Raw genomic sequence first — 12,415 nt, 5'->3', positions numbered from 1 at the left:
AAAGGCGGAGAGCTGGAATGGTCGTATCTGCAAGGAAAAAAATATGTAATTAAGTACCCCTCAGTTTATCTTCGGAGAAGGCAATGGCACCCCACTCCAGTACTCTTGCCTGGAGAATCCCAGGGACGGGGGAGCCTGGTGGGCTGCCGTTTACGGGGTCGCACAGAGTTGGACATGACTGAGCAACTTAGCAGCAGCAGCAGTTTATCTTTAGCAAAATTTCACCACTGTATAAAATTTATTGTTATTTTTAATTACCTGTTGCCTCTCCACTTTGCCCTACCCCCTTTTAGAATCTTTAGTTTGATGTTCTGATCATTTTTTAAAGGATCTCACTGGAAAAAAATCATTTTATTCTTTTTTTTTAAATGTGGTTGTGAATATGGACTTAAGCTCTCACCTCAAACAGTACTTTTGGAAAATTTTGTAAAAAGCACTATCAAGGCACTCTAAGGACTGAACTTTAGTATAAACGTCAAAACCAACCTACTAATACAAGTTTTCAAAACTATTTTTTGTATAACCGCAAACTCACTTTGTGATGTTTCATGAACAGAGTTCAAATATTCCTGCCTCTGTGAAATTCATAAATATCTTTTTCGTCGCCTGTTTCGCTGTTGCCTGTCTATCCTCCCGCCCCCGCCGCCCCCCCTCGCCCCCCTCTGCTAGCAGCTTTAGTTTTTCTTTTCTTTAATTCTTCCCTCGCCTCTGTAGCCTCTAGTTTAATTTCCTTTATTGACCATTTATGGAATGAATAAACTCCCCGACCCGGTTCCAGGAGCCTGGCTGCCCTCTGCCCCATGCCGTGAGGCTTCCCTCCTGGGATTCGGGTCGCTGCACACCAGCCAGTGGAGGACGGGCCGAGGAAGCTGCTCCAGCGACCGCGGTCGGAGCCGGGTTGGCCCGGCGCCCGGAGGCGGGCGGGAGGCGATCCCCTCCGCCGGGGCTTGGAGGAGAGATACCCCAGCTCAAGAACCTAGAAGGGGAGCTGCGATCCGCGTAGGAGGCAGCTTTTCCAGCGGGCGCAGCGGTCACCTGGGAGCAGCGCGGAGGCTCATCTTGCCCGAGGGGAGCCCAGAGGGCGCTGGGCTGCTGCGCGGGGCACAGCCGGGGCGGCGCTGCGGGCCCTGGGATCCCACAAGACCTGGGGACACCCTGGACGGAGGCGTGGCCCCGACACCCTGCGCGCTTCTGCAGCATCGAGGCGGAAAACCGCTGCGTATCTGAGTCTTCGCCACCCCAGCTTCTGTCGGCTGGAATTCAGCCTCCAAGTTGCAGGCACCGGAGAGCACCTGCCCCCGAGTGTGGTGGGGTATGCGCAGGAGCTTGAAAGGCACCGCGGACTGATCCAGCCAGCCCGGAGAGAACTGGTAGGGTCCTCAGAACCCCGCAGGGCGCCGGCCGCCGTCGGGGTTCAGACGCCAATGTGTGCTGTGCTGGATTCCTCGATCCCCGCCAGAGGCCCCTGAGCTTATCTCATGCTCTAACTGCTCTTCCGCCAAGTGTCCTAGGCCTTATCCCCAGCATTCTTTGGAGCAACTTCTGTGCAGAAGACTTTTAACTCAGTTTCGCAATAGTTCTTCTCCCTCCCATAAAGGTTGGGGCGAACTGCAGGTGCTAGCCCTGCACACCGCAGACTGGCCTCCGCAGAGAGGTGCCCCGGAGAGAACAATGGCAGAACGGGAATCTGGGCTGCCTTCTGGTCTTGCGGCCCCCGCGTTCCTGCCCTGGCTAACAGGACTAGGGGCTGGAATGGTCTTTCTGAGCTTCTTGCAGAAACTCCTGTACCCTTACTTCTGGAGTGACCTCTGGTACTTGCTGAAGGTGGTTCGCTGTGGACTTTGGACAGAGAAGCACAGACAGCAAGGGGAGCCAGTCACTGTCCTGGACAAATTCCTGATCCAGGCCAAGAAGCAGCCCCAGAAACCTTTCATCATCTATGAGGGAGACATCTACACCTATGAGGATGTGGACAGGAGAAGTAATAAAGCTGCCCATGTCTTCCGGAACCATTCCCAGCTGAAAAGGGGCGATACTGTAGCTTTGCTGATGAGCAATGAACCGGATTTCATTCACGTGTGGTTTGGTCTAGCCAAGCTGGGCTGCGTGGTGGCCTTCCTCAACTCCAACGTTCGATCGGTCTCCCTCCTGCATTGCATCCGCAGTTGTGAGCCCAGGGCCCTCGTGGTGGGTGCAGGTAGAGTATGCAAAATGATCTGCTTGAGCAGAATGGCAGCCCTGCCTCCTATCCCCCACCCGCACCCCCCACCCCCTATTTTTTTTGTTAGAACCAATTAGCAACTAGTATCCTGGGTATGTGATGAAGTGTGGATGTTAAGGGTACAAGTGGTTTAATTTCCCTTTCCCTCACTTCAATCACTGTTGTAGGTGACTTCTTCAGGACAGCTGAAGAGCTTTACTGAAATCTCAGACTTTTCTGAAATATTATTTTAGCAAAGGGATGGGATGAGTCTAAGGGGTACATTTTACTGTTCTTGATACCTTCAGTGAGTACAAGAACACAGAGAGATAGAGCTTGGTTAAGTTCTAAATTTTGTCAGATCTGACAAAATTTTCTGATGTGAAGGAAGATGGTTCTGTTTCATTGTTGAATACCTTCTGCCTCTAATAGTAGCACTATCGAGGTTGACTGCCTTTGCAGAAGAAACATGTTTAATTAGAAGTGCATGAATTCCTGTCTTCATGTCTGCTCTTATTCTGCACTGCCTGCAAGCTAGGATTTGCCTGGTAAAGTTGGACTCCCACCTCCCAGCCAGTAGCAAGCTCTTGGCAGACTCTCAGTCTCTTTCTCCCCCATCTCCTTAACCCACTGGTGCATCATTTTATTTTTCTTTCACTAAGTGCTGACCTTCTTCCCCTCCCCTTGGATTTAGGCTTTGGATATGTATACTGACAGTGAACTATAAAGAAAAGTTTTTGGTTGGGTGCCTGACTAATGAAGAACCTAGGATGATAAGTTGCAAAGCAGGGGAAGTGAAATATGAAAATTGATAACTTATTTGGTATAATCTAAGGGGTTTATGCATATGCTTCTTTCATGAGGGTAGGAAGGTAGAGGATCATGGCGAAGACCTTAGTGAAAATTAAGTATTTTAGGTTAATAGATACATTATGACACCTCATATGGACTTCTCAGATGACACTAGTGATAAAGAACCTGCCTGCAAGTGGAGGAGACATAAGAGATGTGGTTTCGATCCCTGGGTCAAGAAGATCCCCTGCAGGAGGGCATGGCAACTCACTGCAGTATTCTTGCCTAGAGAATCCCATGGACAGAAGAGCCTGGTGGGCTACAGTCATATAGTATCTTTAGATTCACAGAGAAATATGGGAGGAGGGGGAATCTACATTTATATACCAATGATTTATAAAGTATAATACTGTCTTTGTACCCTTTCTTATATAATAATTATATATCACATGAAAAGGAGTTAGCCATTATATAGTAAAAGGAAAAAAAAAAAAGCTTGTTTATTCCAGGCTTTCACTTTTGCTTATTTCATTTATCCTTCCAGCTCAATTTGTGACTAGATGAAGAAGCAAAATGTTTGTTCTTTTTAATTTATGATCATATTTTTAATGGAAAGGCATTTTATTTTAAATATAGCAATGTGTACGTGTCAATCTCAGACTCTCAAATGTGTCTTATTACTCTTAAGGACTGATTTTATCTTAAATTACTGGAGTGGAGAAACCAGAAAGCCTCTCTTGTGGTTTTTTTGTGTTTTTTTTTAATTATCTTCCAAGATTGAAATTCAACTCGTCACCTTGGAAAGAGGTTAGCTAGTATGATAACATTTCTTTGAACTGTAGCAATAAGTACAGTAGTCACACAGAGCTTCCATGACATGGTGAAGCAATGTTTACCTCTTATGCCGTGGGCAGTAATAATATGAATAGAGCAGGGAAAATGATCACAACAGTTCATCTTTGGATATATTCTGACATTTTAGTTGCTCATTCTAATTTAGATTGCAGTTTCTGGAGCAAATCTAAACCTTAAATTGTGCAAAGAAATTAGTAAAGCCATACATTCTCTCTAGAAGAGCAAACTAGAAGGGCCGCAATATCTCTGAAAAGATTTCTGTGGCCATGATGGTCACATGATGGCCATGGTCAACCTGAGAAGCATCCCATATCCTGTCTCTTGAGGGACTCTTCCTGAGGTGTGTAGGGCTGTTTAACTCTAAGAATAAGAGTTTTCAGGCTTCGGTGTTGACTGAGCTATTGCCCAGTTAGGACCAATTAATTCTGCAGTTTTACTTGTCCCAGCTTTAGCTTTGCTTGCCAACAACTAATTGCATTGTTTCCTTGTTTTTGTATTTAACATTACCAGACAAGTTTTGTATATGAAAGCCACATTGGGATGCTGGAATTTTAAGCCAAACATGTTTAATTACTTTGCTCAGTAAGTAGGTACCTGGAGAATTCAACCTTAAATCCTAGTAACAGTTCTTTATAGTACACTTCCAAAATATATAAATAGCATATGTTTCTTTCAAAAATGGGACAGTTCCCTTTTAATTAACTACCAGTTTTGTTGTTTTGTTTTATAAGTCAGCATAGCTGCCTTCAAAGTCACTTTTCTGTATTTGAAGCTCTTATCCTGAAAACTGTATTCTTGGCATCTTGAGTCTAATCCATGAACAATATATACATCTAGTTTTTAGAACTTTACATTTCAGAGTTCTTAAATTCTTATTGGATGTTTCTAATGGAAATGTACTATTAAATCCTTATATCTCCAGCAAGAGTGTATTGAAGTGGAAAGACCAGACAGTGATTTAGATAAGCTGGACAGCCCCAGGCTTCACTTCTGATCCGCCACTTCTTAATTGTGTGGTTGAAAAACAATCCTCAGCTGCTTTGAGTGATACTTTGCTTTGCTGTGAACTGCTGATAATACCATCTCCTTCACAGTGTAATTCTGAGGATTAAATGGCAGAGTTTTGGTAAAGTGACTAGCTGAGTCACTAGTGCATACAAAGTAAATCCTTGGTGAATTGAAATAATTGCTATTATCATTGTAAAGTCATTGGAGGCTTTTACTAAGGGATTTCATTTGAATTTCGATGCTACCTTCTAATTTGGTATTAGCTGCCAAAAAGACTAGTAAATCATCTGTTTGGTCCAGGACCTTTAACACTTTGCTATGTTTTAGCAAAATTCATAAGTTATGTAAAACCAGTGTCAAACAAGGTTTATAGGCAGGCCAGATAATGTCCGTGGTGGTCCATGGTGGTAGATGACATTACAATCATGACAGTTGCCTGATAGTTCTGTCTCCAGGATAAGAACAAACGTTATTCTTGCTCTAGTTGTTGCTACCAAAGATCAGTGTTGCCATTTACTCAAGGCTGACTGGGGACACCCAGTACCTCTTGAGAGGCAAGTGCATAACTATATTTTAGAAACTGAGAGGAGAAGTGGTGCTCCTAGGGTCTAGGGAGACGCACTTAGTAGGCGCAGAACAGACCCAAACCCTGGTCTCTCATCCAAGACTCTGCTGTGTTATACATTATGGCCCAGTGGTTTCTGGGGCTGTTAACCCCCTTTTGCTATAACCATGAAAAAAATTGCATTCCAGTTATATAAATATAGGAAAATAAAAAGTTGCATTTAGGAGAGGAATCGTAGGAACAGGAACCTGGATTTCCTGATGTTGTGCACACCTCTGTCTTTGTCCTCCTTTCTGCTCCTGCGCGTTTCCTCATCTCCATCTTTTCCCTTTCTCATCCCTTCCCTCCAGGCTCTCCCTCTGCCCTGCTGCTTTCCCGTAGCTCTCTCTGTCATCTTTCATCTGGTCATCTACTTGGTTTCAATATTTTCCCCACCAGTCCTCTTGCCTCAGGCCCATGTGCCATGGCTCTCCCAGTGACTTAGTGGAATGGTAAAGATGTGTTTGCCAGATCACGTAGAGGTACTTGTGCAACTTGGAGGAATTGGCCAAGAGCTCAGATGTAAGCTCTTTGAGCTGAGGAAGTTTGTTCTGTTTGCTGCTAAATTCTTAGAACTTAGTGTAAAAAAGATGCTCAATAAGTATTTACTGCCTAGATGAATGGATAGGTGATCGAATGACCTAATGAAAAACTTTAAGGTACCCAAGGGGCATTCAGTAAGTCTTCACTTACTTGCCTGTTTTTGCCCAGGAATTGTCCTTACGCTGTTCTCCTGGTGGCTGATTTTGGCAGTAGATATATCAATGAGTTACTGGTTAGGTTATTTTATATCAGTGTGGCTAAATGTTAGAATCATGACTCCCTGAAAGTCCAACCATTTTAAGCTTTGTAGTCTTTAGTTTCTAGACTTAGTATCCACAAAATTTCTGATTTACTTGCATTTTTGTATTTTCTGGGCTCAGCAGTAAAGAATCTGCCTACAGTGTAGGAGACGCAGGAGACATGGGTTCAATCCCTGGGTTGGGAAGATTCCCTGGAGAATGGCATGGCAACCCACTCCAGTGTTCTTGCCAGGAAAATCTCATGGACAGAGGAGCCTGGTGGGCTACGGTCCATGGGGTTGCAGTCAGACATAGCTGAAGCAATTGAGCATGCATGCATGCGTGCGTGTGTTTTGCACTCTCTCCTTTCTCAGTGTATCACGTATTAAATCATTATAATTATAAGTAAATAACTGAAAAGTATATATTAATATTCCCCTGGACCTTTATACTTTAGATTCAATAGTATGTTATGTCTCAACCTTCTGGAAAGGGTTTTGTTTCTTTTCACAAGAAGCACACTCTTGTGTCTGTTCTCTAAACTTAAAATAATGCGTGCAGCACTGCCCTGTCTGTTTTCGTGATCTGTTGCATTCACACTGTGCAGGGACAAATGTTCCAGTTAACAATCAAACCATTGTAATTCTCCAAATGACTTTCAACCGTAAAGATACCTGCTTTTCAAAGACCAAGAGGAATAGTTGGAGGAAAAAATAAAAACCCTTTAAGTTCTATAGAAAGTAAGACGTATTCAGATAGATGAGATGTGGCTCATGTGAACCTGTATTATTTTATCCATGTACTATGCTAGCCTTAACATATCTATTTTCATTTTCAAGGCATTTCTATACTTTTATGTAGAGTAGAATGAATGGCTGTTTTTCCTTTTTTTTTCCCTCCCATTTTAGACTCAGCTAGGTCAAGGATTACCTCCATTCCGAAAATATATATATATATATATATATATATATATATATATATATAACTAAATTTGATTGTTCATGATTTACTAGTTGGAAAAGGTAGTGTTCTAAGCATGATTATTTTCTTCACTGATCGTGAGGATACCGAGCCTGGAGTTCTTATGTACAGTTTATGTTGAACACATGTTTGCTGTAAGGGAATGAAACTTAAATACCGACAGGAGCAAAAACAATTTAAAGAGGGACTGTGCCTCCTCAGAGAAGTGGCAAGGCTGAACTGGAAAAACACACATCTGAGTAATAATTATTTCTTGGAAATACGATGTGTTGAAATAACAACAAATGAAGTATTCTACATTTTACTTTCTTGCACAATTTTGCCTGTGATAAATATATTGTCCATGCCCTAAAAGATGTGGGGACAGCTGAAAATGAAACTCAGAAACCCGTTTACAAACTTGTGTGTACCCATTCAGAGCAGTTAATAAAATTGCTTCAGGGAAGAATATGTTATCATGAATGAAATACTTATGCACTTCCTAGGGCTATTATTATCAGTAAACTATTATTTGTATAAGTAACTGACACATTGTTCATGATGAGATGAGTGTCTGGCCTGATGAGAACTATTGTTATCTACATCATTATATATGTTGCCTTAGGACACAGCTTACTTAAGCACCTGCCCAGGTATTCTGTGAGAAACCCATTGACCTGCTGTCAAGAAGCAGATTGGTAGTTAAGAGCGTGTGATGAGATCTACAATTTCACTTTGGTTTCTGTGTAAATATTGCTTTGCAGTATGGAAACCTCATGTTAACCCTGTGTAGTTGAATTTCATAATAGTTTTAGTAATGCATAAAATTTTAAAGTTAAATGTTTGCCAGTGTTTTAAGAGCTATGAGCAATTACCTTTGAAATTATCAGTTTGTTTTATGTAGAATAAAGTAATTTATGGAGTCGGAAACAGCAACCCACTCCAGTATTCTTGCCTGGAAAATCCCATGGACAGAGGGGCCTGGCAGGCTACAGTCCACGGGCTCACAAAGAGTCGGACACAACTGAGCCACGGAGCCAGCACAGGATAATTTAAAAATAATGTCTGTAAGTCAGGCAGAGAAATACAGATGTCATATGGTGTCACTTATATGTGGAATCTAAAAAGTGATTCAAATAGATTCAAATGGACTTATTTACAAAACAGAAACAAGCTCAGAGACATAGAAAAGAAACTTACGGTTGCCAAAGGGGAAAGGAGGGAAGGGCTATATTAGGACAGTACTATATATAAAGCAGCTAATCAGCAAAGTCCTGCTAGCACAGGAAACTACACTCAATATCTTATAATAAGCTATAATGAAAAAGAATATATATGTATGTATGACTGAATCATTTACTGTACACCAGAAATTAACACAGCAATGTAAATCAACTATACCTCAATTTAAAAAAAGTTTTTAATGCAGAATGAATAACATAATTCACACTAATGGTATATTCAGGGGATATATTACATTTTTACTCATTGATTTCATAGTCTCAGAAATGTGAATGAAACATAGCAATGGTATAGCAACAAGAAATTAATTTGTACAAACAGTCCTAAATGTTTATAAGCAGAGATCATAATTTACATCTTTTTATGCTTGCAACCCCACGAAACCAGTGCATGTGAGAAACAGTGTGTATTTCTTAGAAGAATCTATTGCTTTAAAAAGAGAGATTCGGTCTTCTCCTGTGTTGTAGACTTTGTTACGTCTCACAGAATTTTCATCTGTCTCAATTGTCTATGGTAATTTACTGTTAATACCTGCACCTACAGTGGATCCCATGAGTCGCATTCCATGTCCAGCCCTATGGGTGTGTGCCAGGCGCAGCTGGTGAAGGGGTAGAGTAGGATAGCCATTATTCATCTAAGGTGCTTGCGGTTCTGTGGCTTTCAGTGGTGGGACACTTCACTAAGAGTCAATCTTCACGAAACACAGCCAAGTCTTCATGAAGTATTTAAACAAAAGCTATTTTTTTGGGCAGGAATAAATATTTAAAATTTACTTTCAAAGTGACACTAAAAATTGCCATTTTATCAAGAAAGCCCGACAATGACAAGTAAATAATGATCCTTTATCCCCTACAAGATTTTTGAAGTTTCTATCTCAATTTTCACTCTCCTCATCCATATTTCCTACCACTATTAAAGAAATAACTTATTTAGATAAAATTCTGTTTGTTAATTCTAAATGTCTCATCTAAGTCAATTTCATTATAATGTATGAAGGAGATTAAATTGTATCTCCTCTGATACCTAGGAATCCACTCACTTCCTTTTTCTTGTAAAGGTCATCACTCTTAGTAAATATTATGATTTTTTAGACTCTACAGTTCCAACAAAGATTTTGATCCACAGTTAATCATATTGTAACTTTCTTGGCACCTATTTTGCCAATTTATTACACATATAATTAAGAACATATAAAATTTGTCTTGTTAATTTACAGTTCCAGGTGACATATTTGAAGTTAAGGGAATGAAATGGGTCAGTTCAGGCTTCTACTTATACATTCAAAATGTCAGAAAGAATCAGTTAAGCAAAATCTAGTGCTAAAAATTAAGAGAAAATACAAAGTACAAATAATTTGCTTGTCTTGCTTTTTCATTTATTTATGACTCATCCTTCCCCCAGCATTCCTTATGATTTTTTCACTTCTTCTTACCAAAGCAATCTGTATACAGCAATATGCTGTGTGTGCTCAGCAGAAAAAGATTTTCCTCTGGAATCTGACATCTTATTTTATTTGGATTTGTTAAAAAAATAAAAATTAACTCAAAAAATTTCAATCACCAATTTGCCTCCCCAATCCTAACACATCAACTCCTTACCATTTTTCTGTGTTTCCTTACTTTTCTTATGAATTTCCTAGTCCAATTTGATGTATTTATCTTGCTGCTTCGTTGTAATCAATCTGGATTATAGATTTTGAGGATGTAAATCATGAGTTTTTTTTCAAATGTTTTGTATTTATAGTAGAACTAAGTCAGGGCTGGCAGATGGCTTTTTGAAAGAACCAGACACTGCTTTACATTTTCCAGAAATGTTTAATGCAGCACCCTGAATTTAACTTTAAAATAGAATATATCTAGTGATTCTTTTTTAATTCTTGTTTAAAAATTATTTTAAAAATGTACTTAGATGGACAGGTCCATAATTATGTGGACTTTACCATTCTGACCAGGGTATATTTTACATTTAGTTGTGTTTTTTATCATTGGCTTCATTTATGAGGTAATATATAGACTTTAGAGTTAGTTAGACTTAGGTTAGACTAACAGTTCTATTCACCAACTTGTAACCTTGGTTGAGTTAGATTCCCAGGGTTGCTGTAATAACATGACACAAACTGGGTAAGCTTAAAATACAAAAATTCATTCCCTTTCAGATATGGGGACTAAAAATGCACAATCACAGTGTCTGCAGGTCCATGTCCCCTCTGAAGGGTCTAAGAAAAAAATCTTCCTTATCCTCTTCATAACTTCTGGTGGTTGCCGGTGATCTTAGGCATTTCTTACATTAACTCCAAAAGGCCACTGCTTAATGTCCCTGTGGATGTTAACATAGATTTTAAGATAAATAATGTAGCACTCAGAAATCCCGTTTATCTCAAAAAGTATGCTGTGTTGTAGGACCATGAAAATAAAGCTTCAGCACCCATGTAGAACAGGAAAGTGGTTAAAGATCCATCTTAAAGGAAGGGAGCATTACATTTTAAAAGAACTTAAAGAATATTGAGAACTTTGTCTCTCTTCTCTGGAGGGGAAAAAAATGATGCCTTACTCGCTTATACATCTTCCAGGAATGATGATGCCCTGCTTGTTTTGTGTCCCATAGAGTGCCAGGTACCCTCACACTAAATATTTCCTCCTCAAGGATTTGCACCCACCTTCCAACTCCCTCCTTTTCTACCAGTATTGCCCTCCTGGAGAGATGACAGTTTCTCCTACATTGAAGATCAGATTAAGAAGGTCTAGTTCAGTCTCCCAGAGTACCTCAACAGTCTCCCCTACACAATCATTCTTTGGTTATCTGTACAGTAGCTGATTCCTGAGATGAGTATCCCTCTGCCTTTCTCTAGCCTGGATTTCAACCCAGACCCTTGAGATTGTGAAGACCCCTAAGCTCTTCAGGCCTGAAGACACCCGCGTTTGCAGTTTTCTACTCTTTTATCTTCTTTTTTTGCTTGATGCTGGTTCTAATGAGGCCTTGAATCCCACTGCTACTGTGCACTGTGAATCCTGCCACCTTTTCTGGAAAGCATTCTTTTGCTTTCAAAGACCTTTTACCTTTAATAATTCTGATCCAGAGGAAAGAGCATCTCTAATCTCCTCCTTTAACTTTTCACTCTGAAATGGCATCTAAGGCAGCCTCTTGTGAATCCATAATTTGGAATCTTGTGCTTCCGGAGCAGTCAGATGTTTCTCCTGGATTGTTGCATTACAGTGGAACTGAGGAGTGACAGACAGATGGCTTTTTAGAATAATGAGATACTGAGTTGTATTTCAGAAAGAATGTTCAGGGCAGTGTCCAGAATTTAAATTTAAGACAAATTACAGAAACAGAGTTTTATTTAAAAACTGGGCGGGTGGGGGGGGGGCACAGCCTGGATAGTGGGATCTCCAAATTGCAGTTTGAATTGGGTTTTTTGCATTGATGAAATCAGGTAATAACTAAATTTTCCTTTAAATTGGTCATGTTGAAACAATCATAAAATGGCTAGGATGTTACTTATCCAATGTGAAAAGGAAGTTGGCATTGTATTTACATTTCATCCCTGTTCCAACAGGCAAAAGAATGCACAGGGTGAGTGGTTTGAGATTTATGTCTTATTTACTTATTCCTAATCCTTTGGTTTTTAGATTTTCTAGAAACTATAGAAGACATCCTTCCAAGCCTCCCAGAAGGTATCAGCATTTGGGCAATGAAAGACTCTGTTCCACAAGGCATATCTTCACTCAAAGAAAAACTGAACACAGCATCTGACTGTCAGGTGCCACGCAGCCACCATGCCATCTCAAACACAAAGACTCCTTATCTTTATATTTTTACTTCTGGAACAACAGGTATGATCCATTTGTTCTTTAAACTTGAAAAGAACACAGTGTATTATATTTGAAAAGCAACCGGTTTGGACAAATCTTTGCCTTGTGTAGCTGTAACTGAGCAAAGGACTTGAGTACCCAAGGTACAGAAGGCCAAACT

General features: G+C 40.5%; 1 protein-coding gene across 1 annotated transcript in view; it reads left to right on the top strand.

The window, feature by feature from the left end:
* The first annotated feature begins 860 nt into the window (after positions 1-860).
* The window catches only part of SLC27A6 (solute carrier family 27 member 6), a 76,252-nt gene continuing 64,697 nt past the window's right edge, over positions 861-12,415 (top strand). The window contains exons 1-2 of the mRNA XM_020893503.2: positions 861-2,197; positions 12,073-12,276. Of these exons, the coding sequence (XP_020749162.2) occupies positions 1,672-2,197; positions 12,073-12,276 (730 nt within the window). The 5' untranslated portion in view covers positions 861-1,671. The remainder of the gene's footprint in view (positions 2,198-12,072; positions 12,277-12,415) is intronic.

This window comes from Odocoileus virginianus, chromosome 3, assembly GCF_023699985.2.
Source record: "Odocoileus virginianus isolate 20LAN1187 ecotype Illinois chromosome 3, Ovbor_1.2, whole genome shotgun sequence".
Lineage (NCBI taxonomy): Eukaryota > Metazoa > Chordata > Mammalia > Artiodactyla > Cervidae > Odocoileus > Odocoileus virginianus.
Note: the sequence above shows the minus strand (reverse complement) of the source record. Positions and strands in the feature narration are given on the sequence as shown.